We start from the raw sequence: 26,176 nt of genomic DNA, 5'->3' as shown, positions 1-26,176 counted from the left end.
CTCGTTGGGTGTTGGGCCGCGGGGTGCTCCCGGGCAGCAGGTGGGGTACGTCCTAGCGTCCCCGCGCGCGCCGCCCCGCAGAGCCCCCCGAGGGGCAGCTCGCACGCACGCACGCGCGCCCGGCCCCACTGCTCCGCCATGCGGGCGCTGCGGGCCGGGCTGACCCTGGCGCTGGGCGCGGGGCTCGGCGCTGCGGCCGAGAGCTGGCGGCGGCGGCAGGAGGACGCGCGGGCGGCTCCCGGGCTGCTGGGCCGGGTGCCGGTGCTGCCCGTGGCGGCGGCGGCCGAGGTCCCCGCCGTGCCCGGGGCGCCGGTGGCCCGGGGCGCCGGCGAGCTGGCCAAGTACGGCCTGCCCGGGGTGGCGCAGCTCAAGAGCCGGGAGTCGTACGTGCTGTGCTACGACCCGCGCACCCGCGGCGCGCTCTGGGTGGTGGAGCAGCTGCGGCCCGAGCGGCTCCGCGGCGACGGCGACCGGCGCTCCTGCGACTTCCGCGAGGACGACTCGGTGCACGCCTACCACCGCGCCACGAATGCCGACTACCGCGGCAGCGGCTTCGACCGTGGCCACTTGGCCGCCGCCGCCAACCACCGCTGGAGCCAGAAGGCCATGGACGACACCTTCTACCTCAGCAACGTCGCGCCGCAGGTAGCGCGCCTCGCCCTTCCCTGCCCTTCCCGCCCTCGGCGGGCGCCGCCGGTGGGAGACACAGGGCTGGCAGAGCCCCTCGATGTGGGGCTTGTGGGGTGGGCTAGGGAGAGGAAGATGGCCACTGCCCGCCCAGGCAGGCCCGGGCCCTGCAGCACTGAGTCCCCCCAACCCTGGCAGGTGCCTCACCTCAACCAGAACGCCTGGAACAACCTGGAGAAGTATAGCCGCAGCCTCACCCGCTCCTACCAGAACGTCTACGTGTGCACGGGGCCACTCTTCTTGCCCAGGTGAGGCTGGTGGGACAGTCCGGCACAGACGGGACCCCTGCAGGCCCCTGGGGGTTCCCTCCAGCTCTCACTCCCGGACCCCACAGCCCTGCATCCCAGCCTACAGCGACAGCTGCCCTGGGCATGGGCACAGACCACAATCATCCCGCCCGTGTGAGACAGCAGGTCACTGCCCAGCAGCTGACCCGACTCCACTGGGTCAAATCCAAACCTTATCACCCATCTGGACGCTCCGGGGCAAACGAGCTTGGTGGCCTCCCTGTAAAAGGGGGGTGAAACCTGTGACCTCACAGTCATAGGGCATCGAGGGGACTGAATGGGGTAGTGATGCTGTTCGCCCAGCCCCAGGGCCTGGTCACAGGCAAGCTCGCATTGGAGGCCTCCCAGTTGGGGGGGCAGGGGTTTCCGACACCTCCTCCCTTGATGTCGGGGGCCCCAGGCTGGCATTGGTCACTCTGCTTGTCAGAGGGTGAAGCCAAACCCGTGTGAACAAATGACAACGTGCTGAGGCCCTGTTCTTCCAGCACCCTTTATTGCTGCCCGCTGTGCCCGACCCCGTGTGGCAGCAGCCTGCCCTGGGGCACCGGTCTTACAGTGTGTGGCACGTGGGCAGACCAAGGGGGGCTTCCCTGGAGGCTTGGCTCTATCAGGCGACTGGATGTGCCCGCAGGACAGAAGCAGACGGCAAGTCGTACGTGAAGTACCAGGTGATTGGCAAGAACCACGTGGCAGTGCCCACTCACTTCTTCAAAGTGTTGATCCTGGAGGCAGCGGGCGGGCAGATTGAGCTCCGCTCCTATGTGATGCCCAACGCGCCTGTGGACGAGGCCATCCCGCTGGAGCGCTTCCTGGTGCCCATTGAAAGCATCGAGCGGGCCTCGGGGCTCCTCTTCGTGCCCAACATCCTGGCGCGGGCAGGCAGCCTCAAGGCCATCACCGCGGGCAGCAAGTGAGACTGTGTGTGGGGGGGTGTTGAGACACATTAAAGGTGGCTGCTTGTGGCCGTGGGCCCCAGCTATGTGTATGCCAGGGGACCCACCAGAGCCTCTGGCTTTGCTGCTGCTTCGTCACTGCCCTGGAGGCGACAGAACCTTCACGTGGGCTGGGTACCAGCCCGGGTGAGGCCAGGCTGCAGGGCGGCCAGCGAGATGAGGATGGCTTCCTGGAAGACAAGCATTGCAGTGGGCTGGGTCTGGCTGGGACCGGGCCTGTCCAGAGAGGCAGGGGACAGCCCCCAGCCCTTCCTTAGAGGGCTGCCTGAGGAACTGTTCCTAGGCCGGGGAAAGCGGACGGCAAGAAGCTGGACACCCTTGGTGCAGGTGCTGGGCTGGTGGATCGGCAGGCTTCTGGCATTTGGCCCGGGCAGGATGGGTAAAGCTGGGAGAGTGCCACAGGCATGGGCTTCAGTGGCGACCCCAGAGGGCACGTGGGTGCCTAGAATGCAAGTTCTAGAATGCAGCCCCTCTGCTCCCCAAGGGACAGGTGTGTGAGGCCCGAGGGGGAGCTGAGGAGTGTGTGGGCGGGGGAGGCAGGTCATCGGGTCCCAGGACCCCTGCCACAGTCGGTGTAGGTGAGTGGCGGCCTTGGGTAGGGGGCTGTGGGAGAGCTGTACCCTGCCCTTGCCAGGCTCCTCTGAGCCAGTCCAGGCCGGAGGGGGCAGGCACGTGCGCTCACCTCGGTGCGGATGGTGCGGCTGCCCTGGCTGGGGCACGTGTTGACGTACAGGTCAAAGAGGACACTCGGCTCGGCCACCTCCAGGTTGGGGTCGGTGTCCACTGCGGCTTCCAGCCCCTGCAGACCCCCGAACACCACGAGCGCGTGCCTGGAAGTTAGAGCATTCACTGCACCCCCCGCAGTGCCTGCCGCAGGACACAGGCCCCAAAGCATTCCACTCCCGACTGTCACGGCTTCCTGCCTCTCCCCGGGCAGCACCCACCTGAAGCTGGGCAGCTGTGCGGAGGCCACGTCGGAGCCGCGCTCTGATGTCCCAATGGTCAGGTCATAGCCATCTGGGAAGGGGGCTTCGGCGAATACTGCACCTGGAGGGCGAGGCCAGCTGCATGGGGGTCTTACTCCCCATAGACCACGGCCCCTTGGCTATATGTGACCTTGGGGGACACTCCGGCCCTTCCACTGCTCCTGGCAAGGCCAGAGCTGAGCCAGGCTGCAGTGCTACTGACTTAGCTGGCCCCCTGAGCCCATTTCCAAACCCGTGGCAGGCATTATCAATTGATCAAAATGCTTTTTCCCCAGAGGTCCAGGCAGCACGTTAAGGTCACAGAGGGGCTGCAAGGACAAGGACCTTGGTCTGCTTTGGAGGAGTCAGGCAAGAACAGAGGCAGGAAGGCCTGTCTTACTTAGGCAGGAGGCCAGGCGGACAGTGTAGCCCCAGTAGAGGCCAGCTTTAGTGCGAGGGTCCTGAGACGACACCACCTTCCCGCGGTAGGTCTTGCACTCTGGGGTGGGGGGAGAACACAGGTTATGAATGCTGCTGGTTAGGGGAGGCAGCAGGCAGACGGCAGGAGGTGGCCGTAAGTCCCCAGGGGCCCGAAGCTTCCAGGTACCAGGGAGCTGTTGCTGATTCAGCCGCACAGTGACCCGAAGTCCAGGCTCCAGGTTCCTGTCGATCTTCACCTCCTGGGGACCAGAGAGCGTGGGTGTGTCTCCCTCCGTCAGCAGGGGGCACCATGTGCCCGGCCACCAGCCAGGGCATCTCAGCTGGCCACCCCAGGCTGCTCTTAGCCACCTGCTCCTGGTTTGTTTGTTTTAAAGATTTATTTATTATTTTATTGGAAAGTCAAATATATATAGAGAGGAGGAAAGGCAGTAAGCTCTTGTAGTGATTCACTTCCCAAGTGGCCACAACAGCGAGAGCTGAGTCAATCCGAGGCCAGGAGCCTCCTCGGGTGCAGGGTCCCCTAAGCTTTAGGCCGTTCTCAGCTGCTTTGCCAGACCACACTCCAGGAGCTGGATGGGAAGCGGGCACACGAACTGGTGCCCGTATGGGATTCTGGCCCATGCAAGGCAAGGACTTTAGCCACCAGGCTACCACACTGGGCCCTTGTCTGTTCTTTTCAAGAAGCATTCATGTTTACATGATTGTGCCTGGCTGCTCAGCTTCCTGTCCAGCTCCATGCGTGTGCGTCTGGGAAGGCACAGACAGTAGTCCAAGAGCCACCCACATGAGAGCCCCAGCTGGGGTTCTGGACCCTGGCTTCAGACTGGCCGAGACCTAGCTCATGTGCCCATTTGTGGCACTTCTCTGGCCCAAGTCTCCATCAGCATGGGGTTTGCAGGCTGATCCAGCACCCACAGCTCCCGGCCCATGTGCCCCCTGCCCACCCTTAGCTACCTTCTTCATGCCACAGTTGACAAAGGACCCGTGGCCTGGCCGGGTGGGCCGGTCCACCACGACGCCCTCGCGGAACTCGGCCTCCTCATCCTGCCGCATGTGGTGGGGGCTGTCCAAGGGGTTGAGGAGTCCTGAAGCAGGACATAGGAAACAGGGTTGGGGACAGTAAGTCCCAGCACCGCACAGCCTGGATGTGGGTGACTTCCCAGTGTCTGGGTGGGGGCAAAACAGGGCCAATGGGACGCCCACTGTACCTGCAAACTGCAGATCTTGATGCTTGGGGAAGAAGGCCTTTCTCAGGTACCTGGTAAGGTAGGCACATGGTGGGAGGTTCATGGGGGAAGGGCAGGCTTCACCTTGACCTCCCCCCACCCCAAGGCCTGGAAGATGCCATCTTACTGTGGACACTCCAGGTACTGTAGGATGCGGGCCAGCTGCACACACGCCTGCCCCTTCTTGCCCACTCCCTTGAACTCTCCCTCTACAGTCCTGGAGGGAGGAGACAACCGTGAGGCTTGGGGTGGGCGCTGTGGCACTATGGGTTCCGTTGCCACTTGCAACACTGCAGCCCACACCACAGCACCAGTGAGTCCCAGCTGCTAAACTTTTTGGTAATCAAGAGTTCCACAGAGAGAGGGGAGAAATGTTCCCTCCACTGGTTCACTCCCTGGATTGCAGGCCAGGTTGAAGCCACAAACTTTATCTAGGACATGAACTGGTGCCCATTTGGGATGCTGGTGTTACAGGCATGTGATGGCCTTACCAACTTTGCCACAGTGCCACCCCCCTCGCTGCTACATTTGTGCCCCAGTGCTCTCCTAATGTACTGGGAACGCAGCAGGAGATAGTCCAAGTCCTTGGGCCCCTGCCCTCCAGCTGGGAGAGCAGGCTGGAGGACAGCTACTGATGTGGCAGCCATCCGGGCCATGAACCAGCAGATGGCGCATCTCTCTCTTCCTCTGCCTTCCAGTAAATCAATCTTTGAGAAAGAAGCAAAGAGCCTAACTGCAGTCCCCTTCAGTGCCCCTCCCGCCCCAGGGGTCCCAAGCCCCTGCTGAGGCCTCTTGGGCAGGCCAGGCTGGCAGCAGCTGCAGCCTCAGGGCAGCCCCTCACTTGGCATCCTGGCCCTCATCATCGAACACCACGATCTCGTCCACGCAGAAGATGGCGCAGGCTCTGGCGATCTGGCCGGCTAGGTAGGTGCGGAGCTCCGGCGACTGGGCGTTGTCCAGGATGGAGCCGGGCAGGGCCACACTGAGGGTATAGAGCCGCCCTGGGCACGGGAGGTATGGCCGGTCAGCCTGGGCCCGAGCTCCCCATCCCTGGCTCCCCTTCCCGGCCTGCTCACCCCGGTCCTCCTCCTGTGAGGCTGCTTGCTCTGCCTGCCGCTTCGCCGCCTCCTCCTGGGCCTGCTGCCGAGCCAGTTTCTTGGTCAGCTTCAGATCCTTCCACTTCTTCTTTTCTTCTTTCTCTAGAGCACACGGGAGGAGGGGAGAGGCTCGGCTGGGCTCAGGGTGCTGCCGGGGGAGCAGCCACGGCCTCCCCTCTTTGGAATCTTGTTGGAACCCAGTGGGAACCAGCTGAACACTGCTGGAGTGGCCTGGGGAAGGGGTCCAGCAGTCTCTGGCCCCTCCATCCCCACAGCCCTTACTCACTCTGCTGCTTCCATTTGCGCCACTCCACTCGGCCATGGTCCCCCTAGAGTAAGGACGGACGAGGGTTAAGCCTGTGAGGCCTGTCAGTGACCACACTGGGGACTCCAGCGGGCCGCCTGCCTTTGCTTCCCACCCGCTTCCTGCTAACGTGCACCTCAGGAGGCAGCAGGTGGAAGGCGCAAGCACCTGTGGGTCTTGCCATCCACGTGGGGGACCAGGACGGAGCTCCTTCCAGGCTCCTGGATGTGGCCCGGCCCAGCCCTAGCTGTTGGCACTTGGGAGTTAGCGAAACAGAGGAGGGAAAAAGCTTCCAAATACATGACAATCCTAAGGATGTGAGGGCGTCAGACGAGGCTGCGGAGGCCTTGGGAGGCGCTACCGGCTGTGGTCCTGGGATGGCCGGGGGACGGGGCACCCACCAAGCTGCTGCTTCAGGGGGTCGGCCACGGCACTCACTAGAACAAGATGGGCTAAGGGAGGGAACAGGTGCACGCCACAGGAGTCATGCGCCACAGGAAACATGAGCCACGAAACAGCCCAGCACGGCAGGCTCCCAGCCCGGCCAGAGGGCCACGGGGAGTTGGACCACGAGACCCCGCCGCGCGTCCCCTCCGGCCTGGAAGCACGCGGTCGCCGCGCCGCGTCCGGCATCGCAGATCCTGGCAGGAGAGGCCCGGCCTTCCCGCCTCGACCTCCCCATCACCTCCTCGCGGACCCCGCCCGCTGCCCTGAGTCCCTCGCCGGACACCCACCGGGCCGCAGGGCCGCTTCCTCCCGCGCTCCGCCATGTTGCGCACTGGACCCTCCCTTCCGGCCACACCTCCTCCGCGCGGGCCAATCGGAGGGCAGACAGCGCGAGGGGCGTGGCCGGGCGCGCATCCCGGAGGGCCGTCCGAGGTCTTGGCCGGGCACCGCCACCCTGCAAGCGGGTGGGCTCTAACCCCACTGGGACTCCTTGCAGACGCTGGCATCAACACTCCTTGTTTTGGTCTGTGGATTGCACTTTCCCAGAGTGTCACAGAATAGGCTGTTCACTCTGGCTTCTCTCCTCCAGTAACAGGAGTGGGCGAGTCTTCCCGCCTCCTCATACGTTGGCAATTGGTATCATTTCTTTTGTTGTTGTGGGCTGACACTTTTCGCATGGATGTGCTAGCTTGTTTATTCTTTCACCTTTTGAAAGATGACTTGGATGTTTCTATTGCTGGCCACTCTGAAGTCACACACTGGGGTGCACAGGAGCGTTTAACGCGGCGGGGTAACATGCAACATGCAGGGTTGCTGGAGCCCACAATGACATTGCTGCTGGATCCCTTGGTAACATTGTTGAGTGTTTTAAGACCTGAACTCTCTCCCACAGTGACTTTTTTTGCCAGTAATGAATGTGATACTCCTGTCTTTTGACAGTGAACACTCTCAAGACCTGGTCTCATCTCAGCCACAGCATTTCAACAGCAGCACCTGGGCCCAGCACCATAGCCTAGTGGCTAAGGTCCTCGCCTTGAACGCACCGGGATCCCATACGGGCACCGGTTCTGGTCCCGGCAGCCCTGCTTCCCACCTAGCTCCCTGTTTGTGGCCTGGGAAAGCTGTCCAGGACAGCCTAAAGCCTTGGGACCCTGCATCCATGTGGGAAACCCTGAAGAAGTTCCTGGCCTCTGGCTTCGGATCGGCATAGCATTGACCGTTGCGGCTCACTTGGGGAGTGAATCATTGGATGGAAGATCTTCCTCTCTGTCTCTCCTCTTCTGCGTATATCTGACTTTGTAATGGAAAGAAAATAAATTAAAAAAAAAAAAAAAGAGCAGCACCTATTAAGGACAGAAGCGCCCTGTGTTGACTGCGGGTGCACAGAGGCTGCCCGGCGGGCGGGAGCTGGTGCTGACAAGGAGCGCACAGCTTACTCTGGGACAGATAACAAATAACCGTTCACTAGTGTAAGTGTATGTAGGAGTGTGTACCTTAAAAAAAAAAAAAAAAAGATGGGCCCGGCAGCGTGGCCTAGCGACTAAAGTCCTTACCTTGAACGCTCCAGGATCCCATATGGGCGCTGGTTCTAATCCCGGCAGCTCCACTTCCCATCCAGCTCCCTGCTTGTGGCCTGGAAAAGCAGTTGAGGATGGCCCCAAAGCCTTGGGACCCTGCACCTGTGTGAAGTTGCTGGCTCCTGGCTTCGGATCAGCACAGATCCGGCCATTGCAGTCACTTGGGGAGTGAATTATCGGACGGAGGATCTTCCTCTCTGTATCTCCTCCTCTCTGTATATCTGACTTTCCAATAAATTTTTATTGGGAAGTCAAAATTTTACAGAGAGGAAAGACAGAAAGAAAAATCTTTCATCTGTTGGAGCCTGGAGCTTCTTCTGGGTCTCCCTTGTGAGTGCAAGGACCTAAGACATTGGGTTGTCCTTGACTGTTTCTCAGGATATAAACAGGGAGCTGGCTCTAATGTGGAGCAGCGGGACTTGAACAAAAATCCGCAAGAGATCCTGGTGCCAAAGGTGGAAGCTCAGGCCACGATGCCACAATGCTAGCCCCATAAAGAAATATTTTTAAAGATACAAGTTCCTGGGCCCAGTGTGGTGGTCCAGTGGCAAAGGTTCTTGTTCTACACGTGCTGGGATCCCATACAGGTGCTGACTTGTGTCCCAGCTGCTCCACTTCCCATCCAGCTCCCTGCCTGTGGCCTGGGAAACCAGTCGAAGACTGCCCAAAGCCTTGGGACCCTGCACCCGCGTGGGAGACCTGGAAGAAGCTCCTGGCTGTGCCGATCCAAAGCCAGGAGCCAGGAACTTCCTCCAGGTCTCCCACACAGGTGAAGGATCCCAAAGCACTGGGCCATCCTCGACTGCCTTTTCAGGCCATGAGCAGGGAGCTGGATGGGAAGTGGAGGTGCTGGGATTAGAACCGGCACCCATATGGGATCCTGGCACATCCAAGGCGAGGACTTTAGCCGCTAGGACATGCCGCTGGGCCCAATATATATATATATATATATATTTAAGATCTATTTTATTTTTTTTACTGGAAAGGCGGATATACAGAGAGGAGAGACAGAGAGGAAGATCTTCCATCTGATGACTCACGCCCCAAGTGAGCGCAACGGCCGATGTTATGCCGATCCAAAGCCAGGAGCCTCTTCTGGGTCTCCCACATGGGTGCAGGGTCCCAAAACTTTCAGCCGTCCTTGACTGCTTTCCCAGGCCACAGGCAGGGAGCTGGATGGGAAGCGGGGCTGCCGGGATTAGAACAGGCGCCTGTATGGGATCCCAGGAGTGCAAGGCGAGGACCTTAACCGCTGTGCCATCGCGCCGGGCCCGATAAATATATATTTTAAAAAGACTTATTTATTTACTCCAACTCGCTTTGGAAACAGGTGAGGACTTTAACTACTACGCTATCACGCTGGGCCCTGTCCCAGATATTTTTACTCCTAGTTTGTTTTTTTAAAGATTTATTTATTTTTATTGCGAAGACAGATATACAGAGAGGAGGAGACACGGAGAAGCATATCTTCTATTCAATGATTCCCTCCCGAAGTGCTCGCAACGGCCAGTGCTGTGCTGTGCTGATCTGGAGCAAGGAGCCAGGAACTTCTTCCAGGTCTCCTACGCGGGTGCAGGGTCCCAAGGCTTTGGGCCATCCTCTACTGCTTTCCCAGCACCGTGGCCTAGAGGCCAAAGTCCTCTCCTTGAATGTGCCAGGATCCCATATGGGCGCTGGTTCTAACTGCGGCAGCCCTACTTCCCATCCAGCTCCCTACTTGTGGCCTGGGAAAGCAATCGAGGACGACCCAATGCCTTGGGACCTGGAGCGGCGTGAAAGACCCGCAAGAGGCTCCTGGTTTCAGATTGGCTCAGCTCTGGCTATTGTGGCCACGTGGGGCGTGAATCATCGGATGGATGATCTTCCTATTTGTCTCTCCTCCTCTATATCTGACTTTGCAATAAAAATAAATAATTTTTTTTAAAGAAACACTTGTGCAAAGGGGAAGGTGGAGGAGGTTTGATGTTCTCCAAGGTTCTTCCTACCTTGACTGGAACCAGGGCACATCAGAGAGGGGAGTGAAGCAGAAACAGCCACAGCAGGTGTGAATAAGTTAAAACTTTATTATGCATGGCAAAGACTGGTTGCAGGGGCCCATCCAGCGAGGAGGGGCTGGGTAAGCCAGTACCAGTGTGAACAGGACCTGCAGTCCCCTGATTCCACCCTCTGCGTCCTAGGCAGTGTGGAGTAGTCAGAATGGGCAAGGTCCTAGACTCCACCTGCTACATAGCAGGGATGATCGAGGCCAGGCCTCACTCCCCTGGCACAGGAAGACAGACACTTGAGTGTGTGTGTGGGGGGGCACTCTGTGTGGCAGAGAAGGACGCCCTTCCACCTCCCCTGCTGCTCATCCTGACGCAGGGTCTGCTCAGGGCTTCAGCTCCGCCTTCCACTTCTGCAGCTTCTCGTCCAAGGCCCGCAGCGTGGGCTCATCCTGTGTGGACATAGCTCTGTGGGACCCTCACTCCATACCTGCCCAGGGCAGGGCCAGGGAGCTCCTCCCCACGCCTCGGGGAGCCTCGGGGGGGCAGCGGCCCCTTGCCCAGCCCCAGCCTTCACCTTCACAAAGCAGAAGCGGATGTAGTGGTCGAAGTGTTGCTGCTGGGGGCCGCTGAAGAAGATGGACACTGGAATGGCCACCAGGCCCTGGGAGGGGGAGCAAGGCATGTCAGTTGGGTCCTGCCAGAGCCTCACCGAACTGTCCCTGCCCTGAACGCCAACCATGTCGCCCCCCGCCCCATGGTCCCCTGAGCAAAAGGCAGCATGGACTGCAGCAGAAATGTGCCAATCTTCAACATAAGGACTGTGGATGACAGAGACACAGCGGGAAGTGCTGCCACCATATGGCATCTCTGACACGGAGCCGGATCCTGGCGCTTGAGCAGTGCCTCCGGAGCTGTGCAGCCACTCCCCGAAGCCCACCTTGGTTTTTTTTTTTTTATAAGATTTACCTATTTTCATTGCAAAGTCAGATATACAGAGAGGAAGATCCTCCATCAAATGATTCACTCCCCAAGTGACCGCAACAGCCGGTGCTGAGCCAACCCAAAGCCAGGAGCCAGGAGCTTCTTCCAGGTCTCCCATGCGGCTGCAGGGTCCCAAGGCTTTGGGTCGTCTTTGACCACTCCCCCAGGCCACAAGCAGGGAGCTGGATGGGAAGCAGGGCCACCGGACTAGAACCAGCGACGACATGGGATCCCAGCATGTACAAGGCAAGGACCTTAATCACTACGCTACCACGCCAGGCCCACCTTGTTCTTAATCATCCACTTGACGAAGCGTCGGTCATAGGGCTCTTCCACAGCGCCAGGCAAGTCAGGCATCTTGCTCTCTGTGGGGGGTGGGGATAGACACAGGTTGTGCTGAGCCTCGCGTGGCCCTCGGCCCCTGCCCTCGGGGACAAGCTGGGCATGCTCACTGAAGTCCGAGATGTCTGCCATGAGGAAATAGCTGCCCTGCGGGACCACAGGCCGCAGGCCCACCGACCGCAGGCTGTGTACCATGTGGTCCCGGCGGCGCTGCATGGCCTGTGGGAACTGCACGAAGTAGCTGTCGGGCTGGCCCAGGTGCTGTAGCTCCCGCTGGAAGCTCAGGGCGACGGCAGCCTGTGTGGGAGTGGGGTCAGGCGGGACCCTGTGCCCAGGGATCTCCCCCACTTGCCTGGCCTCTCTCCCCAGCCCTCACCTGGGCCTGCGTGGGACAGTGGTAGACGGAGTTCTGGTGCACAGTTCGCAGGTGTTTCAGTAGGGTGTCGGGACCCAGCGCCCAGCCCACCTGCAGGAGGCGCACAGTGGATGGGCAGCCCTGATGGGAGGGGGCCACATCCCTAGCAATGCCCAGCCTGCCTCGCCGGCCTGCACCCCCTTTCCAGAGTATCATGGGGAAGCCACTCCCACCACCCTCCGCTACTCACCTTCCAGCCCGTGGCACTGAAGGTCTTGCCCGCACTGCCGATGGTCAGGGTCCGCTCCCACATGCCAGGGAGGCTGGCTGCACATGGCCAAAGAAAGCAGCAGCTGGTGGCAGGGGAGGGGCCTGGGACACATCCCCTGCCCACCCAGTGGTTAGGGATGGGCACAGACTCTCCACATTCTAGGCCCAAGGCTGGTCAGAGGCCTCCATGTCATCCTGCCACCGGGCCAGGGGACCTGCATCCCACCCAGGAGGTGGGCTCACCGATGCTCACGTGCCGATGCCCGTCATAGACCAGCCACTGGTAGACCTCGTCGGCGAAACAGAGCACATCATGCTGCTGGCACAGGCGGGCCACCAGCTCCAGCTCGGCCCGCGAGAACACCTGCCCCAAGACAGGTTGGGGGGAAAGGCAGCTGCAAGGGTCCCGAGTGGACTATAGCCCGCCCCCAGCCCAAGTGGGAGTCCCCGCAGCCTTCGGGCTGTCACTGTTCTGTGGTCATGGATGCGTCACAAAGCACCCAGACATGCCATCACCCCAGCCCCTAAACCTTCTGGGGGAGCAGGGTTGTTCCTGCCCAGTCCTCATAGCCCAGACCCTGGGGTCTTCCTGCTTCGCGGAGACGTGAGGTTCCGAAGTGGCATGTCAGGAGGGGCTGCCAGAGGACGCGTCCTGGGTACCTTTCCCAGGGGGTTGTTCGGTGTATTGAGGACCAGGACTTTAGTCCGGGCCGTGAACTTGCTGGCCAGCTCTGTGGGGTCCAGCTGCCAACTGTCACTCGACTCTGGGTCCCCATCCTGGGAGGGTCTCTGCAACATCATGTGGGAGGGGGTGGCCACACTCAAGTCCTCTTCCAGGCCTCTGCCCGACCCTCCCCCACCTTTCCAGCTCCCAGGGGCCAAGTCGGCTCCCCCAGGGAGTCCTCTGCCACTCGCACCCCACCTAGGTGCCTACCGGCTTCAAGGACACAAACACAGGGCGGCCTCCAGCCATCAAGGTCATGGGCTCGTAACAGTCGAAGAAGGGCTCGATGATGATGACCTAGTACCAGGGTGAGCTGAGTGGGGGACGGGGCATTGTCCATCCAGGCCCTGCCCACCCGGGCCAGCCCCAGCCACTCACCTCGTCTCCCTCATCCACCAGGGCCTGGAAGGCTGTGAACAGGGCCCCGTAGGCGCCCACGGTCACCAGCACGTTCTTGCGCGGATCCAGCTCCTGCCCCAGGAGCTTCCCGAAGAAGCTTGCCAGGATCTCCGTCAGGGGTGGGTAACCCTGTCGGATGGCAGGGTCAGCCACCTGTGTCCTGCTGTCTCCTCAGCTGCATCTGGGAGATTCTAGCACCTTCCAGTGGTCAACCAGGGTAGAGTGGGAGGTGGAGGGGGGCAGAGTCAAGCTCCCGGGGGGCCCACACTTTCACTTGCTCTGTTAACATTCACCATTGAGCCTGTTCTGGATCTGGGCTTGGGCAGAGAAGTCCTGTTCCTTCTTGACTATGTGTGGCTTTGGGCAAAACACTCCCTTTCCCGAGCCTTTATTTTCCCACCTGTCAAATGGGAGGATTGAATGCCACCTGTCCCGCAAGGTTCCTGGGAGAACTCGAGGGGTACGGCTGTGCTTTGCAGACTTAGAGGGCTACAGAGCATGTCTCCGCTGCCCCAAGCCCAGGGGGTCTTCCTGTTTTAGTTCTGGCTTTGAGGGTTCCTGCCTGGTTCCTAGCCTTCACATGCACTGCCATGATAACACCTGGGAAGTACTTTAAACATTTTTGAGGGGCTGGCATTGTGGCATACTGAGTGTCACCGCCTGTGATGCTGGCATCCCATATGGGTGTTGGTTAAGTCCTGGATGCTCCACTTTGGATCCAGCTCCCTGCTAATGTGCTTGGGAAAGCAGCAGAGGATGATCCAAGTCCTTGGGCCCCTGCAACCTTGTGGGAGACCCAGAGGAAGCCCCTGGCTCCTGGCTTCAGCCTGGCTCAAGCTCTGGCTGTTGCAGGCATTTGGAAAGTCAGCCAGTGGGTGGAATCTCTTTCCCTTCCTTTCGCTCTGTAACTGTGCCTTTCATGTCAACAATAAATAAATCTTTAGGAGCCGGTGCAATGGCCCAACTGGCTAATCTTCTGCCTACAAGTACTGGCATCCCATATGGTTCAGGTCCTGGCTCCCTGCTTGTGGCCTGGGAAAGCAGTCAAAGACGACCCAAAGCCTTGGGACCCTGCTCTAACATGGGAGACGCGGAAGAAGCTCCTGGCTCCTGGCTTCGGATTGGCTCAGCACCGGCTGTTGCGGTCACTTGGGGAGTGAATCAGCAGATAGAATGAAGCTTTTTCTCCATCTCTCCTTTCTGTAAAATCTGTCTTTCCAATAAAAATAAATCTTTAAAAATTTTATTATTTATATGCTTCAAGTAGGTGCATTGGTTTCTCTTTTTTCAAAGATTTATTTTATTTTACTTTATTTATTTTTATTTATTTATTTATTTATTTTTTATTATTATTTTTTCATTGGAAAGGCGGATATACAGAGAGGAAAGACAGAGAGGAAGATCTTCCATCCGATGATTCACCCCCAAGTGAGTGCAACGGCCGATGCTATGCCAATCTGAAGCCAGGAGCCTCTTCCGGGTCTCCCACGCGGGTGCAGGGTCCCAAAGCTTTGGGCCGTCCTCGACTGCTTTCCCAGGCCACAGGCAGGGAGCTGGAAGGGAAGTGGGGCTGCCGGGATAGAACCAGCGCCCATATGGGATCCCGGGCGTGCAAGGCGAGGACCTTAACCACTGCGCCATCGCGCCGGGCCCTATTTTATTTTATTTTTATTGGAAAGGCAGATATACAGAGAGGAGGAGAGACGAAGAAGATCCTCTGTCCGCTGGTTTATTCCCCAGTCACAACAGCTGGAGCTGAGCCAATCTAAAGCCAGGAGCCCAGAGCCTCTTTCAGGTCTCCTGTGCGGGTGCAGGATTCCAAGCTTTGGGCCGTCCTCCACTGCTTTCCCAGGCCACAAGCAGGGAGCTGGATGGGAAGCTGAGCTGCCGGGATTAGAACCAGTGCCCATATGGGATCCTGGTGCATTCAAGGCAAGGACTTTAGTTGCTACTGTGCCGTGCCACAACATTTAAAAAAAAAAACACATTTATTAAAAAACATTTGAAGGGCAGAGATACAAAGAGAGGGCGATCTCCCCCCCAGTGGTTCACCCCACGTGGCTGCTGTAGCTGGCACTGCGCTGGGCCAGAGAGAGGGACTGGGAACTCAAACTAGGTGTGCTGGCGGGGAGGGACAGGGACTCGGGCAGTGCAGCAGCGCAGGCAGCTGGAGTTGAGAGGCAGGGCCAGGACTCAGCCCCGGGCATTGCGATAGGGAAGCGGGCTGAGAGAAACCACTGTCCCAATCCAGAAGGAGCTGGTTCCATCAGCAGCCTAGCCTGCAGGGTTTGATTCAGGCAACACCTCCTCCAGGGAGACTTCCCTGATTTCTTTTCCTCTTTCCTGCTTTCATCGCCTTCCTTCTCCTGGGCACGAAGGAACAGCCTTTGCCCTAACTGGTTTCTCATCTGCCTTACCCCTCTTGGCCATGAGGCATGGGGCCTGGAGAGAATGAGGTAGCTGTCCAGAACACAGCCCGACCTGCCCCCTCCCTCCCACGGGCAGTGACTCACAAAGGCATTGGTGTACTGGTTGAGCATGAAGTCTTCACTGAGCGCCTGCCGGAAGGCATCCACGGCAAAGTCTGGGGGCGGGAAGTCGGGGAAACCTTGGCCCAGGTTCACGGCGTCACACTCACTGGCCAGGCGGGTATACTCCACCCTGGTGGCAAAGGCAGGGATGGTTGGCATCCGCCCAAGAGCGTGGCCAGGGCTTGTTCATGGCCAGCATGTGCCCCCGCCTAGTGCTGTGTGCAGGAGGGTTCCACCGCCTGTCCTGTGTGGACAGTAGCTGGGTCAGGCCCCGGGCCCTCAGTTAATGTGCAGCTCGATCAGCTTTCGAGTTCATGTCCGTCTGAAGTACAAGCAGTGCTGTTGGTTGTGCTGTGGGCGGCCTGGGGTCTCCCTGGCTCTGGCACCTGCCAGCTTTGCCTCCTGGACACCTTTCTTCTGGCTTGGCCATGTGCCCTGGGTGCAGGGGAGGGGCTGGGATGTGGTGTTGGGCTAGCTGGGAGTCAGCGAGGTCAGGGTCAGGCTTGGCAGAAGTGGACTGATGTGAAAGTATCTTCCATGCACTGGTTTACTCTGCAATGTCTGCAGGAGCCAGGGCAGAGACAGGAGCCGGGAACTCCATCCGGTCTCCTGCGTGGGAAGCAGGGACCTACACCTTGAGCGGCCACTTGCTACCTCCCACGTGTACATGAGCAGGCAGCTGGACTAGAAGCAGAGCTGGCACTTGAACTTGAGCACTGGGATATGGAACGTGGGCAGATCAAACAGCCCAGCACAATACCTGCCCCGGCCAACGTCCGGTATGTCTAAGATCTGTCATCTCCTTTTCCGTTCCCTCCCACTCCCACCCCACAGAGCACCATGTGCCTGGAAGACACAGGTGGGCTGGGGCTCCGGATGGGCAGGGGTTGTGCCCAAGCCAAGCTGAACTGGGACCCAGAACCAGGCGGTAGGAGCCGAGGCTGGTTGGAACACAGAAAACCAGAGGTTTCGTCTCCAGGCTCCTCATCCTCGGCTCCTCCACCCCGGGAGCAGCCTGGGACCTGCTCCTTGCTCAGTCCCATCCTGCCCTTGACCTTCCCCGTGCCAGGCCTCTGGCCGGGCTCTGTCCCACCCATGCCTGAGGCCTGGCAGCTCCCCACCCCTGTTTGTATTGAGGGTCCTGGGTTTTGGGGTCCCACAGGAACACCACCTCTGCTAGGCCTGCCCCTGTTGTCTCCCTTGAAAGGCTAGAAAAACATATGTGGACCTGACCCCATTCCCCAACCTGTAGCGCCTAAAAACCCTCTGCATACCGCTGCCCTCGGGCCACCACTAAGTCCTCCAGTGAAGTGGGCAGGACAACCATGTGACCAGAAGTGGGGAGGGGCTGAGGCTGACAAATCAACATCCAAATGTCATATGGGAGGGATGGACGAACACACAATGGGAAGAAAAAATGGGGGCCGGCCTATAGCATAGCAGGAAAAGCCAGAGTCTGCAGTACCGGCATCCCTGATGGGCACCAGTTCAAGTCCTGGATGCTCCACTTCCAGTCCAGCTCCCTGCTAGCGCACCTGGGAAGGCAGTGGAGGACGGCCCAGGACACTGGACCACAGTGCAATACAAGCATGGTGGGACCCACGTGCTTCTCTTCTTTATATTTAAAACAATTGGAGAAAGGAAAAAATATTCCCACTTGGGACCTTCGCCTCCTATATGGGCATGCCGGTTCAAGTCTGGCCACTCTGCTCCCTGCCCAGCTTCCTATTCATGCACTTGTGAAGTAACGGATGCTGCTGCAGGTGCTGGCGCACTGCACCCCTCGGGAAGCTAGGGGGAGCTCCTGCCCATTGCTGACATTCGGGGAGTGCGCCAGGGAGATCTCTTTGTCTCTGCTGTCTCTCTCTCTCTCTTGTCACTCCACCTTTCAAACAAAGAAAATACATACATCTTAAAACCATAACACCCACAAATACGTGCTAAGGTCACTGGGCCATGCGCGCGGCTTCTCTCACTTGGTGCAAAAAGCGTGAGAGGAAGCACGGCGACTCGGGGCCCATGAGCATCAGTTCCAGTGGGTTAGATGAGGACATTCAGGCCCCTCCTGTGAAGTAACGCCGTGTCTGCACAAACCGGACCACGTGCACACCCTCCTCTGCCCTGGGCCGTCCCCGGGCTGGCACCAAAGGCCCCAGGCCTGTGGCAGAAACAGCTGGCCCAGCATGTTGTTCAGGGACACGAAGGAGAACAGCTTCATCAGGGAGGCAGCTGCCCTTTCCCCGGCTGCTTGTCTGTGATGGGGGCAGGTGGGATCCACAGGTACAGAACCTGCAGGTGCAGCATGATGTCCGGAATCCTGGGGCCGCTCTGGTCCGGCACCTCGGTGACAACCATTGCACACTGCTCTTCCCATCCCCCCAATTTCCTCTGGGCCCCTCCGGCAGGCAGGACACATAGCAGCCAAGGGTCCAATCCAAGCCCGCCTACCACCTTGGGCCTTGCATCTGTCCTGTGACTGCCTTGCGTGTCCCAGGCACTGCTGCGAGGCCTGGAATGACCAAGCCTTGCCTGAGGAGACACCCCACACCTCACCAGGGCAGCCACCTCACCAGGGGTTGTGGTCGATTCCCGTCAGCCTTCGGGCCTCCATACGCTTGGCCATGGCGAGCTGGAGAAAGAGCAAGTGGCAGGTCAGGGTCATGGTCATCCAGGTTACACCTGCCTTCCCACCTCCCCTGCCCACCCCCTCCACCAGCTTCTGTCCTGGCTCCTTATGTGGGCTGGCTCAGTCTAGACGACCCTGGGGGATGAGGAGGGGGCGCAGGAGGGAGGTAGGGGGTGGACAGCAGTAATAAAAAAAGCAGCGGCGGTGGCAGCTTCCATCCCCATGCTCTGGCCAAGCTCCATCCTTCAACTCCTGGATGATCCCGCTGCACCCACTGCACGCGTGACACAGAGGGAGGACTGGGGGCAGTGATGTGTTCAAGGCCACAGGACAAACACACTCGACCTCAGGCCCAAGGGGTGGGGGACACTCACTCACCCTCAGCTTCCCTGACTGGCCCCACCCCTGTGCTGCTTCCAGCTGTTTCCTGGTTCATCCACAGGTGGTGTGTGGAACTGGCCAGGCCCGAGAGCCACGAGTCGGGCCACCACCTCCAACAGCTGCTGCAGTCTCCCACACGGTCCCAGCACCCGCCGTGGCCAACAGGGTGTCATCCTCTGGCTGTGCTCGTATGCCGGAGGTGCCATGAACCCCCGTTGGACACTGATGCCTGGGGAGCCCCAGGGACCTGCCAAAGGTGCCTGCTGCAGCAGGTACAGCACCAGGGCCCCCAACTCTGGAGGGGCGCCTCCAGGGCCATCTACAAAAAGGCCAGCTTTTTCACAGCCTGGGAATCCTAGGGGTGTGAGTCACAGAGGCACAGCAGCCGTGGACGTCCAGGGAAGCCCCAAAGCTGATCGGCAGGCTGAGTACTGCACACATCAAAGTTGTTGGAAAGGAGGGTGACCTCTGTTGAGGGGACCCACGACCCAAGTGTGGGCAGCGGTCATCTTTCATGGTCAATAGACTTTAAAAATTTTTTTTCTTAGCATTTTCTTATTTTCCAAAATTTCTAAAATCATTTTTTTAAGATTTATTTATTTAATTTTTATTACAACGTCAGGTATACAGAGAGAAGGAGAGATATAGAGGAAAATCTTCCATCCATTGATTCACTTCCCAAATGACCGCAATGGCCAGAACTGAGCTGATCCAAAGCCAGGAGCCAGGAGCTTTTCCGGGTCTCCCATGCAGGTGCAGGGTCCCAAAGCATTGGGCCATCCTCGACTGCTATCCCAGGCCAGGAGCAGGGAGCTGGATGGGAAGTAGAGCTGCTGGGATTAGAACTGGCGCCCATATTGCGATCCTGGCACTTGCAAGGCGAAGATTTTAGCTGCTAGGCCACGTCACTGGGTCCTAAAATACATGTTTTCCTTGTGTGATTAAACGTTGTAGGGGGAAGAGTCCCATTTAATTTTCTTTAAATATTTATTCTATGTATTTGAAAAGGCAGAATAGCAGAGGGAGAGGGAAATAGATCGCTCTTCTGCTTGGTCTGGGCCGTCCTCTGCTGCTTCCCCAGGGAGCTGGATGGGAAGTGGAACAGTTGGGATGCCAGCACGGCAGGCAGAGGATTAGCTGAGGTGCCACTGCATTGGCCTTTAAATGGTCTCTTTTTCTGTTAGAAACACCCACCCTAACATACACAAACATCTGTGGACATATCCATGTTTTCTACAACCATATGAGCAGAAAAAAAAAAAAGTATAGAAGAAAATATATCAGGCTGTTAACGGGGTCCGGCGTTGTGGTGGGGGGAGGTAGGCTGCCACTTGGGACCCTGAATTCCATAAGAGTTCCTGCTTCCGTTTCCCTCCAGCTCCCTGCTGGTGTGCCTGAGGAGGGAACAGATGGCGGTCCAGATGCAGGGGCCCCTGCCAGCCAGGCGGGAGACCCAGAAGAAGCTCCTGGCACTGGCCTGGGCCTGCTCCGGCTGTTGTGGCCATCTGAAGAACGAAGCGCATTCTCTCTTTCCCGCTCTGTGTCATGTGGGGGGCGTCTCTGCTTCTGAGTTTCTTCTGCCTTGTGCCCTCTAAATTTAGTCGTGACATCCCACCTGCAGCCTGAATGTAAAGATGGGCACGGCAGCCTGCCTGGAAGCAACATGTCCCACAGCGGACAGCACGGCGAGGCCACAACCGCAGCACCAGGAACCACCCCTGAATGGGGCGGGCACTGAGTGAGGGCCAGCTGGGGAGGGGGTGGTACAGTGAGGGACACCAAATGCACTTAAGGAGAAAAAAATAATAGGACACCCTTAGAAATGCAGGGTGCTCCAATGACTGGCTTTTCTCCAAAAGTGCTTGCATGAATGAGACACACCTCATGTTCCTGGCCTTGTGGGTGACACATCCACTTAGCTGAGACATACTGAGCACCTGTTGTGTACCAAGTGCTGGGCTGGTGGGCGCAGGGGGATGGTGGGAGGAGTTGCAGGCGCCAAGCAGGCTTTTGGAGGCAGAGCTACAAGTTCCAGACTGGAGAAGCAAAGGCCAGACATGGGCAGGGGCAGGGGCAGGCTGCAGCCAGGGAAGGCTTCCTGAAAGAGGCTGCAACCAAGCACAGCTGCTGACACCTGAGCCCAGCCAGATCCCAGCAGCCCCGGAGCATGCAGGGGGGCGGGCATGGGCGCTGGAGCACTTACAGTCTGGTGCAAGGCTCGGGTGGGCGGGGTGCCGACGCTCTTTCCCTGGAGCGGGCCCAGCAGGTGTGCACCGATGGCTGCTGCCTTCCTGAGCATGCCACCCTGAGCCACAGGGCACTGCTGACTGCTCCACCAGGGGCAGAGGTCAGGTGGAAGCCCTGGTCAGGTTGGCTCCGAGCTCGGGACCGGGTACCCCCCCAACACAGCTCTAGCAATGACAACAGACAACATGTGGTCACACGTGTGCCCAGCTCGGCGCCCCGGGCTGTGCTGCAGGTATGTCTCCTCCCATGTAGCCCTCACCGCTTCTTGGGACCATACGCCCCTCCCAGCAACCAGAGTGCACAGACAACCATCGCCTCATCGGGGACTGTGGCCCGGGGAGGACCCCAGGGTGCCCCTGGCATCACACACACAGTGTCAGCCCCATCGGGCTCCAGCTCTGGGCACACACCTCCTGTCAGCAAGCTGTTGCAGAAGGGAACCCTGGGGCGGCATTGTGGCTCAGCAAGCAAAGCTGCCACTTGCAACGCTGGATGTTGGAGTGCCAGGTTGAGTTCTGGCTACTCTGCTTCTAATCAAGCTCCTTGTTAATGGTCCTGGGGAAGCAGGTGGTTGGAGATGATGGTCCAAGGACGTGACCAGCAGTGGGAGACCCGGATGGAGCTTTGATTTGGTTCAGTCCTGGACACTGTGACCATTTGGGGAGTGAACCAGTAGATGGAAGATCTATTTGTCTCTCTCCCTCTCTCTCACTTTGTTACTTTGCGTTTCAAATAAGCAAAATCTGAAGAAAACAAAAATAAAAACAGAGAATAGAAACAAATCCGAACCACTTCCCCATGTGATTCAAATACCAGCAAGAGAACCTGTTAAATGGCACAGAGATGTAACCGACAAGTTCAGGCTGCTGGAGACAGAACACGTGACCCCATTTCTTTCTAAGATGCATTACGAGGAAGAGAAAAAGCGGGGGCCAGGGCACTGGGGAGCAGTGCCACAGACCATGACTGGGTGTGTCCCCGAGGAGTTCATGTGCCCACGTTCATGGGGCTGGCGGTGAGGCCCTTGGGAAGGGTGAACACGAACCAGGTCAAGAGGATGGAAGCCCTGCAGTGCTGTCAGTGGCTTTCTAAAGAGAGGAGCAGAGTCCAGAGCTCTAATACTGTGTTGCCACAGGGTGGCTGCCTCCACATTGCAAAGCACTTGCCAGACGCCAGCCCCGCAATATCACACCTCCCCAAGTCCAGAACGTGAGCTAAATAAACCTCTGTTCACTCCCATCTGTTCTGCGCAGTCAGACTGACGTACTTCTGGAAAGCTAACGTGTCTGCGAGGCACGTGGTGGGCACAGCGCTTACGGCCCTGGCCCTGCGTGGGGCTCCCACATTCCAGGTCAGGTGCTTGGTTAGTGCCCTGGCTCCCCTCCCAGTTCCAATTTCCTGTGGGAGCACATCTTGGGGGCAGCAGGTGGTGGTGCAGGGGGCTGGCACCCAGCACTCACATGCGAGACACAGAATGAGTTCCTGGCTCCTAGCTTCAGCCTGGCCCAGACGTGGCTGCGGTGGACAACCTGCTACGTCACCCAGTGGCTGGAAGATCTCTCTCTCTCTCTCTCTCTCTACCTATGCCTTTCAAATTAGTTAATTAATAACTTTTTAACAGATTTATTTATTTTTATTGGAAAGGCGGATATACAGAGGAGGAGAGACAGAGAGGAAGATCTTCCGTCTGCTGGTTCACTCCCCAAGCAGCCACAATGGCTGGAACTAAGCCGATTCAAAGCCAGGAACCAGGAGCTCTTCCAGGTCTCCCACGCGGGTGCAGGGACCCAAGGCTTTGGCCCGTCCTTGAGTACTTTCCCAGGCCACAAGCAGGGAGCTGGATGGGAAGTGGAGCTGCCAGGATTAGAACTGGCGCCCATATTGGGATCCCGGCGTGTTCAAGGCGACGACTTTAGCCACTAGCCCACGCTGCCAGACCCACTTAATAACTTTTTAAAAAGTGAAAACATAGCCCATAGCATGTCAGAAATCTTTGTAATAAAAGTCTGAATTTCAGGGTGTGTGGTCGAGCAGTTAGGAAGGCTCAAGGACCCGCCCTCCCATCCCATGTTGAGAGTCCCCAGGTTTGAGTGCTGGCTCCATTGCTGAGTCCATCTTCCAGCTGGCGCATAGCCAAGAGGCAGCAGGGGACAGCAAGAGGGGTGGGGTCACCCACGCAGGAGGACAAGCCCCAGTGCTGTGGGCATTTGGGCTATTAACCAGCAGAAAGGGGCTTCCTGTCTAATCTGAAGATGCTCCAAGTGGCCAATACCCACAGCATCGGGCTCCGCATCTGACGGGTAAGTCTACGTCCACCCTGCACACACAATGGCCGCGGTGTACCGGACGCACAGTAGTGCCAGCACGGAGCAGCAGGCACTTCACCTGTCCACGGGGAAGGCACAGCTGCTGTAGCGGAAAGTTCGGGTTAAGTTCTCAGCCACTGTGGGACCGGGCAGTTCCACAGCCCGGGATGTGTCCCAGAGCAACCATGCTGGTCTCTTGCCCATGACAATTCAGGGGCCGCCGGCTGGATCTGTGCCCTCTTAAGCAGGTGAATGGGGTGGGGGAGGGGTGTGGGCAGAGCGCCAAGCCACAGGGTGGCCCTGAGTGGTGACAGCTGGTGCGTGGGCTCCGTTGCAGCCCCGTAGGCACCAGGGGCAGGCCTGACTGAGTCCCGCTCGGTACCTGCCAGGGGCCTCTGGCTTCTCAGATGTGAGCATGGCTGCCATGGTCCACACGTTTTGCCGTGACTAAATGCCCAAGACTGCTTTGCCGTGACTAAATGCCCAAGACTGCGTGGTTGGTGAAGAATGGAGATTTCTTTCTCACGGCTCTGCTGGCTCAGAAGGCCATTGGCCAAGGTGCTAGTACCCAGTGAGGGCTTCTGATTGCATCACCTCATGGTGGACAGCCAAGGACAAGAGGGTAGGGGTGTGTGTGGGGGGAGGGGAACAAAAGCATGATGCTTTCTTAACACAGTGCAAGTTCCCAGGACAAGGACATCCAGTGGCTTTGAGGGTGGGCAGATTCTTATGGCCTGGTAACCTCTTCCTTGTCCCACTTTTGAGGTGGCGACTTGGCATAGGGAACTCACACCGGCTCTTCCCCCTCCAACCCAACTTCCAGCTTAGTTACAGCCTGGGAGGCAGCAAGTCCCTGCAGCCACATGGCATTCCAGGCTCCCAGCTTCAGCCTGGCCCAGCCCTGGCTGTCGTGTGCATTTAGGGCATGGACCAAAGGACAGCAGACATCTCTCCTTCTTTAGCTGCGGTGGCCCGGCGGCTAAAGTCCTCGCCTTGAACACACAAGATCCCATATGGGCACCGGTTCTAATCCTGGAAGCCCTGCTTCCCATGCTGCTCTCTGCTTGTGGCCTGGGAGGGCAGTCGAGGACGGCCCAAAGCCTTGGGACCCTGCATCCGCCTGTGTGGGAGACCTGGAAGAGGATCTGGGCTCCTGGCTTTGGATCGGTGCAGCACCGGCTATTGTGGTCACTTGGGGAATGAATCATCGGACGGAAGATCTTCCTCTCTGTCTCTCCTCCTCTCTGTCTATATCTGTCTTTGCAATAAAAATGAATAAATAAAAATTTATTTATTTATGATTAGTGCGAGAGAGAATGTGTCTACTGGTTCACCATCCAAATGGCCACAATGATGGGGTTGCTGGAACAGACAGAAGCCACGCGCCTGGACCTCCACCCAGGTCTCATATGGTGACAAAGACCAAGGACTTGGGCCATCTTTTGCTGTTTTCTCAGGTGCATTAGCAGGGACTGAATGAACGAACAAATGAGTTAGCAAAGTAATGAATTAGCTCATATGGAATGAAGGAGTGGCAGGTAGCAGCCTAACTCCCAGAGCCACTATGCTGGCTCCTGCCTTTCAAATAAAATGAAAATAAATAAGAAATCTCCTTAAAGGTTCACCTCCTAGCAGTGTGAGTGACCTGAGTGTCGTGGGGGGGGGGGGACGCGGCTTTCACAAAGTCCATCAGAACCGAAGCACGGTCAGTTTACCTGCGAGGATGGCAGCTCCAAGAAGCCAAAACCCAACTGCTAGTGGCACTGTTTATTTTTTTTTAAGATTTATTTATTTTTATTGGAAAGGCAGACATACAGAGAGGAGGAGAGACAGAAAGGTCTTCCATCTGTGGCCTCACTCCCCAAGCAGCTGCAACAGCTGAAGCTGAGCTGATCTGAAGCCAAGAGCCAGGAGCTTCTTCTGGGTCTCCCACATGAGTGCAGGGTCCCAAGGCTTTGGGCCATCCTCGACTGCTTTCCCAGGCCACAAACAGGGAGCTAGATGGGAAGTGGAGCAGGCGGGATATGAACTGAGGTCTCACGAGAACCCGGCATGTGCAAGTAAAGGATTCAGCCACTTGGCTATCATGCTGGACCACCCGCTATCTGCATTTTATTAAAAAGGAAAAAATTCTGGGGTTATCACCATGGCATTGCATGCTGAGCCTCCACCTGCAGCAGCAGTACCCCATAAGGGTGCCAGTTCGAGTCCCAGCAACACTGCGTCCCGTTCCACGGCCTCTACTCAACTAAGAAGGCATGACAGCAGTGATCAAGTGTGGTCTCTAAGCCAAGCAAGCAAACAAACCAATGCTTCCCCCACCAAGACAACAGGAAGCCCACAGTCCCTATGCAAAAGCCTGCAGGGTGGAGAGCCCAGGACTGCTGCCCCAGCCCATAGCCCCTGTGCAAGAGCCCGCAGGAGGAGAGCCCAGGGCTGTAGCCCCAGCCTACAGCCCGCAGCCATGTGATGGAGCCCAGCCAGGCCACCCGGCTGATGCCACTGGGCGTGAAGAGGAGGAGGACTGGCTCCACCCAGCCCGCCCCTGGCAGGTCTGAACCAGGAGGGAAGGCTGCTGTTTTTGGCCTGTAATCTGGGGCGTTCCTGAGGCAGAAATGGGTGATGAAGTCAGCACTTCCTAATGAGGCCACCAGATCATCTGCACCTTTCTCATGGAAATAAAGACCCCGCCTTCCATCTTGGGGTCTCTGCTTCTATTCAGGGGTCTGCTATCTGCCCTGCATCGTTACTGAGGGCCCATCTTGGGGTGTCTGCACCTGCTGTCCCCCCTGTCGGGGCCGCTCACACCCTGCCTGACTACAGAACCTGCCTCCAGCACCCTCCACACAGGACCCCTGCCCCAGCCTTGACCTTGCTTTCCTCAGCACACATGGCCAGCTGCCGCTGTGCGGTCTCTCTCCTTCCGTGGCCTCGTGGGCAGGGGGTTCACAGCGCTGGCCCAACCACGCCCCGCTAAATGATCCAATCCAGCAGCCTTGCTTCTCTGGTCCTCTAACAGCTCTCCCTTCCTTTCACATGGTCACC

The 26,176-nt window shown here is 58.2% G+C and overlaps 3 protein-coding genes across 6 annotated transcripts in view; 1 reads left to right on the top strand and 2 right to left on the bottom strand.

Annotated features, from left to right (window-relative positions):
• ENDOG (endonuclease G) lies at positions 1–1,934 on the top strand. The gene is made up of 3 exons (XM_040963231.1): positions 1–645; positions 826–935; positions 1,606–1,934. The coding sequence occupies exons 1-3, from the start codon at positions 139–141 to the stop codon at positions 1,886–1,888; spliced, it is 900 nt and encodes a 299-aa protein (XP_040819165.1). The 5' UTR covers positions 1–138; the 3' UTR covers positions 1,889–1,934.
• Positions 1,681–6,769, bottom strand: SPOUT1 (SPOUT domain containing methyltransferase 1). Of its 3 annotated transcripts, none has more exons than XR_005881908.1 (13): positions 6,695–6,769; positions 5,943–5,985; positions 5,636–5,758; positions 5,401–5,560; positions 4,687–4,776; positions 4,542–4,591; positions 4,288–4,418; positions 3,500–3,572; positions 3,293–3,391; positions 2,872–2,974; positions 2,610–2,757; positions 1,975–2,097; positions 1,681–1,871 (listed from the first exon to the last, which is right to left on the bottom strand). XR_005881908.1 is itself a non-coding variant. In XM_040963230.1 (12 exons), exons 1-12 carry the CDS (start codon positions 6,728–6,730, stop codon positions 2,029–2,031), a joined length of 1,125 nt encoding a protein of 374 aa, XP_040819164.1. In that variant the 5' UTR covers positions 6,731–6,769; the 3' UTR covers positions 1,895–2,028. The 3 variants fall into 3 exon arrangements, 1 of the variants encoding a protein (XP_040819164.1); XR_005881909.1 differs by having other exon boundaries at positions 1,793–1,890; XM_040963230.1 differs by lacking the exon at positions 1,681–1,871 and having other exon boundaries at positions 1,895–2,097.
• Positions 6,770–10,027: 3,258 nt separating this feature from the next.
• KYAT1 (kynurenine aminotransferase 1) overlaps positions 10,028–26,176 on the bottom strand; it is a 31,007-nt gene continuing 14,858 nt past the window's right edge. Inside the window, exons 1-13 of one of the 2 annotated variants that reach the window (XM_040963253.1) lie at positions 20,782–21,001; positions 18,142–18,200; positions 15,554–15,701; positions 13,020–13,169; positions 12,852–12,938; positions 12,578–12,706; positions 12,161–12,281; positions 11,898–11,974; positions 11,669–11,758; positions 11,403–11,589; positions 11,236–11,315; positions 10,544–10,630; positions 10,028–10,418 (exon numbers count right to left, since the gene is read on the bottom strand). In XM_040963253.1, the coding sequence (XP_040819187.1) occupies positions 10,353–10,418; positions 10,544–10,630; positions 11,236–11,315; positions 11,403–11,589; positions 11,669–11,758; positions 11,898–11,974; positions 12,161–12,281; positions 12,578–12,706; positions 12,852–12,938; positions 13,020–13,169; positions 15,554–15,701; positions 18,142–18,200; positions 20,782–20,877 (1,377 nt within the window). In that variant the 5' untranslated portion in view covers positions 20,878–21,001 and the 3' untranslated portion in view covers positions 10,028–10,352. Of the gene's footprint in view, positions 10,419–10,543; positions 10,631–11,235; positions 11,316–11,402; positions 11,590–11,668; positions 11,759–11,897; positions 11,975–12,160; positions 12,282–12,577; positions 12,707–12,851; positions 12,939–13,019; positions 13,170–15,553; positions 15,702–18,141; positions 18,201–20,781; positions 21,002–26,176 lie in introns of those variants that run through there. The other variant, XM_040963254.1, reaches the window with a different exon arrangement.

This window comes from Ochotona curzoniae, unplaced genomic scaffold (assembly GCF_017591425.1).
Source record: "Ochotona curzoniae isolate NIBS_2020 unplaced genomic scaffold, NIBS_Ocur_1.0 scaffold_3208, whole genome shotgun sequence".
Taxonomy (NCBI): Eukaryota; Metazoa; Chordata; class Mammalia; order Lagomorpha; family Ochotonidae; genus Ochotona; species Ochotona curzoniae.
This window is presented reverse-complemented; position numbering and strand designations above follow the sequence as displayed.

Bases quoted from the DNA above. Each gene is read 5' to 3' on its own strand.
- ENDOG (XM_040963231.1), top strand. From the start codon at position 139: ATGCGGGCGCTGCGGGCCGGGCTGACCCTGGCGCTGGGCGCGGGGCTC. The intron at 646-825 runs GTAGCGCGCCTC...CAACCCTGGCAG, and splicing joins TCAGCAACGTCGCGCCGCAG to GTGCCTCACCTCAACCAGAA. The intron at 936-1,605 runs GTGAGGCTGGTG...ATGTGCCCGCAG, and splicing joins GGGCCACTCTTCTTGCCCAG to GACAGAAGCAGACGGCAAGT.
- SPOUT1 (XM_040963230.1), bottom strand. From the start codon at position 6,730: ATGGCGGAGCGCGGGAGGAAGCGGCCCTGCGGCCCG. The intron at 5,986-6,694 runs GTGGGTGTCCGG...TCCTTACTCTAG, and splicing joins GGAAGCGGCCCTGCGGCCCG to GGGGACCATGGCCGAGTGGA. The intron at 2,975-3,292 runs GTAAGACAGGCC...CTCGCCCTCCAG, and splicing joins CCGCCTGGCCTCCTGCCTAA to GTGCAGTATTCGCCGAAGCC.